General features: G+C 41.0%; 1 protein-coding gene across 1 annotated transcript in view; it reads right to left on the bottom strand.

Annotated features, from left to right (window-relative positions):
- Positions 1 to 203: 203 nt before the first annotated feature.
- Positions 204 to 4,018, bottom strand: part of LAMP2 (lysosomal associated membrane protein 2) — a 60,435-nt gene continuing 56,620 nt past the window's right edge. Inside the window, exon 9 of the mRNA XM_042782604.1 lies at positions 204 to 343. Coding sequence (XP_042638538.1) covers positions 204 to 343 — 140 coding nt within the window. The remainder of the gene's footprint in view (positions 344 to 4,018) is intronic.

Raw genomic sequence — 4,018 nt, 5'->3', positions numbered from 1 at the left:
TCTCCAGGATCAGCAAATATTAACACTTCTGGGTTTAAAAATGATCAAAGAGAGCTGTTTTTATAAGGAATTATCCCAAAATGTTGAGACTGACTTAAAAGTTTCAACATATCAATTTTAATGAACAAAGTGTTTCTTTCTAAACTGAGGCAAGACAACCTCGTTATATGTGTATATATTTTTACATAATCAGATTGCAGGTTTTAAAATTGCTCATATTCAGCGTGATGGGGCTTGAGACCAATAAAATAAGCCAGCAACACTAGAATAAGTACTCCTGCCAAGGCTGCTCCCACTGCTATGGGCACAAGGAAGTTGTCGTCATCTGCACTGCAGTCTTGAGCTAGATGTGGAAAAAGGACAATTGAGAACAGAAACACTGACAACATTTCAATTCTGTACATTTTCAGTTAAAATGACAACTCTTCCCAATGCACATATTTGTTTTCTACACTAAGGTAACAAGTCATTGGAATTCATTATCTGCAAATGAGATGTTTTACAAAAACAATTTTCTAAATAATCAAATCATACTTTTAGGTACCAAAAAAATGCAATAATTTTGGATAAAAGATTTGTAAAATGATCACGTAATTCTCACATACCTTAAATAGAAAGTAATGAATATAATTAGCCTTTCCATGATGTTCAGGCTGTGAGCTTTCAAAGGCAAAGGTTAACATGTCGAAAAAGTACAGTGCCTGAAAGACTGCAAATTGTGAAGTAAATATTAACTTAGCAAATGAACAACTATAGAAATCAGACATAAGGACTAATTGCATAGCAATCTGGAGTCGTTTAGTAGCAGAATAAAAAAATAAATAAATAAATAAGAAAACTGGTCCTGCTGGCGTAACTGTTTGCTTACGATGGGTCAGTCAAGAAAATCAGTGGTTCTAATTTCAAAATGTGCTGTGGTAGAGGCAACACTGTGTCAGAAGTGTTCCAGAGACACACTCAACTCAGCCTTGCTACACAAGACACACTTTAAAAGAGGTGACACTTGAGGCTGAGTTTTTCAGGATGAGTAGGAATTAATCACATAGATAATGGGAGAACGGAATTCCAGGTATAGGAAACAACACAGACAAAAACACGGAGGACAAGAAAACATGATACTTCAGAAAGAATTCAAGCAGGCTGGCATAGGTGAAAAAATGGATCAAGTGCTACGCTGGACTGGACCAATCAAACTAAAAGCGCTGCTGTCGAGTTGGATCCATCTCATAGCAACCCCTCCTTGGGTTTCCGAGGCAGTATCTCTACAGAAGTAGATTGTCCAACCTTCCTTCCGAGGAATGGCTGGTGGGTTTGAACTGCCAGCCTTCTGGTTAGCAGTCAAATGCCTTAGGCACTATGCCACCAGGGCTGGACAGAAAGCAGGAAAAGTATACTAAAACCAGCTCACAAAGACATAATGTATGCTCTAAGTGGTTTGGCCTTATCCTGATGGCAAAAGAAGAGGACAGCAGGGTTTTAAGTAGAGTTTTTGTTTCTGGGAGTCCCTGGGTGATGCAAATGGTTAACACAGTCAGCTGCTAACCAGGAGATTGGAGGTTCAAGTCCACCCAGGTCTCTGAAGAAAGGCCTGACAACCTTCTTCTGAAAGCCCAGCCACTGGAAACTCTAGCGGGCTAGAATGTTACACATCTACTCCTCACTTTCTAGTTCGACTCTGACACACATGGGGTCACCATAAGTCGGAATCAACTCAAAGGTAACTGGTGGTGGTGGTGATTTGTTTCAGAAGTTATGGCAGATGGAAAACTAAAGGTAGGAAGTTAGGTGGTGCCTCTGTTGCTAGAGTCCTAGTGACCAATACTGTGGTCCTGAATTGTGTTAGTTAACTGCAGATGCAGAAGGTACACACAGACTGGAGAACTTATCAGAAGGGAGAATTGACTAAGTGGATATATGAGTGTGGCAGGAGATAACAGAACGATTTCCATTCCCACACCCGGGTGATTAGGTAGATGATGGTGCCACTCATCATGATAAGAAATTCAGGAGGAAAAATATGCACATTTCAGTTTTGTTTTGTTTGTAGTTATTTTATGTGAGAGACATGAGAGTGGAGAGGAATATAATAAGGAAGATGTTCAGTTTAGGATACTCTGAGTTTAAGATGCTTGTGTGACAACAAAGTTGTTGATGAACGTAAGTGGTAGTTAAAACCATGCTGTTGTTAGGTGCCCTTGAGTTGGTTCCAACTCATAGAGACCCTATGTACAACACAAAGAAACAATGCCTGGTCCAGCTTCATCCTCAGTCCTTATTACGTTTGAGCTGATCATTGTAGCCACTCTGTCAATCCATCTCATTGAGGGTCTTCCCCTTTTTCACTGACACTCTACCAAGTATGATGTCCTTCTCCAGGGACTGGTCCCTCCTGATAACATGTCCAAAGTGCAAGAGATGAAGACTCGCCATCCTTGCTTCCAAGGAGCACTCTGGCTGTACTTCTTCAAAGACAGATTTGTTTGTTCTTCTCGAAGTCCATGGTATATTCAATATTCTTCAAGACCATTATCTCAAAGGCATCAACTCTTCTTAGGTCATTCTGATTCACTGCCCAACTTTCACATGCGTGTGAGGTAACTGAAAATACCAAGGCATGGGTCAAGTTCCCCTTACTCCTCAAGGAGACATCTTTGCTTTTTAACACTTTAAAGAGGTCCTTTGCAGCAGATCTGCCCAATGAATACATCATTTAAAATCATGGATACAGCTATTTCTCAATGAGGGTAAAAAAGTAAAAAGATGACCAAAGACAAAACCCTTGGGAACACCAATATTTGAGTAGACAAAGGAGAAAGCAGGAAAAAGGAGAAAAGGCAGGTGGAAAATGGTGCCAGAGAAGCTAAGTAAACATTTTCAATAAGAGTGGAGAGAGGAGTTTAAAATACTAGAGAAGCTTAAGCAATGTCCATCGGATCCAGCAACATGGAGTCAAACTGTGGCAGGTTTAAGGTGGGAAGTGAGAGGTTGGATCAAAAAGTTGAGATATAATACTCCAAGAGGTTTAGAAAGCTTAGGAAAAGACAATAGAGAAGTAGTTAGAAAAGGGCCATTAAACACAGGGGAAAAAAAATAGCTTCAGGGTAGAAGAGATTTAAATGTATAGAAATGAGGGATTCATTAGCAATTCACAAGTTGAAGATGCTGAAATGTACAAGGTGTCCCAGGTGGGAGGAATGGGATCAGGAAAACCCCCTTGAGGAAGGGGAAGGAATGGCACAGAAGCAGAAGAGAGGGCAAGGAAGTTGAACTGCCACTTCTCAGTATTTTCTATTTCTGAGCCTCTTATTGCCTTAGTTTCCTTCCTAGTAGCTGCCTGCAATCTACCAAGGAGTGCCTAAGGCACTTGATTGCTAACCAGAAGGCTGGCAGTTCAAACCCACCAGCCACTCCTCAGAAGGTTGGGCAATCTACTTCCGTAGTGATACTGCCTCGGAAACCCAAGGACGGGTCTCTATGAGTCAGAGGTGACTCAAAGGCACATAACAACAAAGACTGTAACTAAAATAAGAGTAAATAGGTTGAAAGGCAATTTTGATTGTCCTTGCATTCGAGAAATGTGACAAATTTTGCTAGCTTCCAAAGCAATAACAAGGAGTCTCTGTGGCACAGTAGTTAAGCACTCTGCTGCTAACATAAAGGTCTGAGGTTTGAGCTCACAAGCCACCCCAAGGAAGAAAGATGTAGCAGTCTGTTTCTGTAAAGATTCCAGCCTTGCAAAGCCTTTGAGGCTACTTGTTCTATAGGGTCGCTGAATAGGGACTGATTGGATGGCAACAGGTTTGGGTTGCTTTTTGTTTGTTTAGGGAAGTAACTGGGAATAAATCATGATCCTGGAGTTCATGGATTTTATGGCATCGAGTTTGTTTGCCTGCTCAATGATGTTTTTACTTGCTTCTTGATTGTTAAAAGGGAGCTCTGGTAGCATAGTGGTTAAGGCACTTGACTGCTAACCAGAAGGCTGGTGGTTCAAACCCACCAGCCACTCCTCAGAAGGAAG

Source organism: Orycteropus afer, unplaced genomic scaffold (genome assembly GCF_000298275.1).
Source record: "Orycteropus afer afer isolate SDZICR_OR568_19922 unplaced genomic scaffold, OryAfe1.0 scaffold00387, whole genome shotgun sequence".
NCBI classification, from domain to species: Eukaryota; Metazoa; Chordata; class Mammalia; order Tubulidentata; family Orycteropodidae; genus Orycteropus; species Orycteropus afer.
This window is presented reverse-complemented; position numbering and strand designations above follow the sequence as displayed.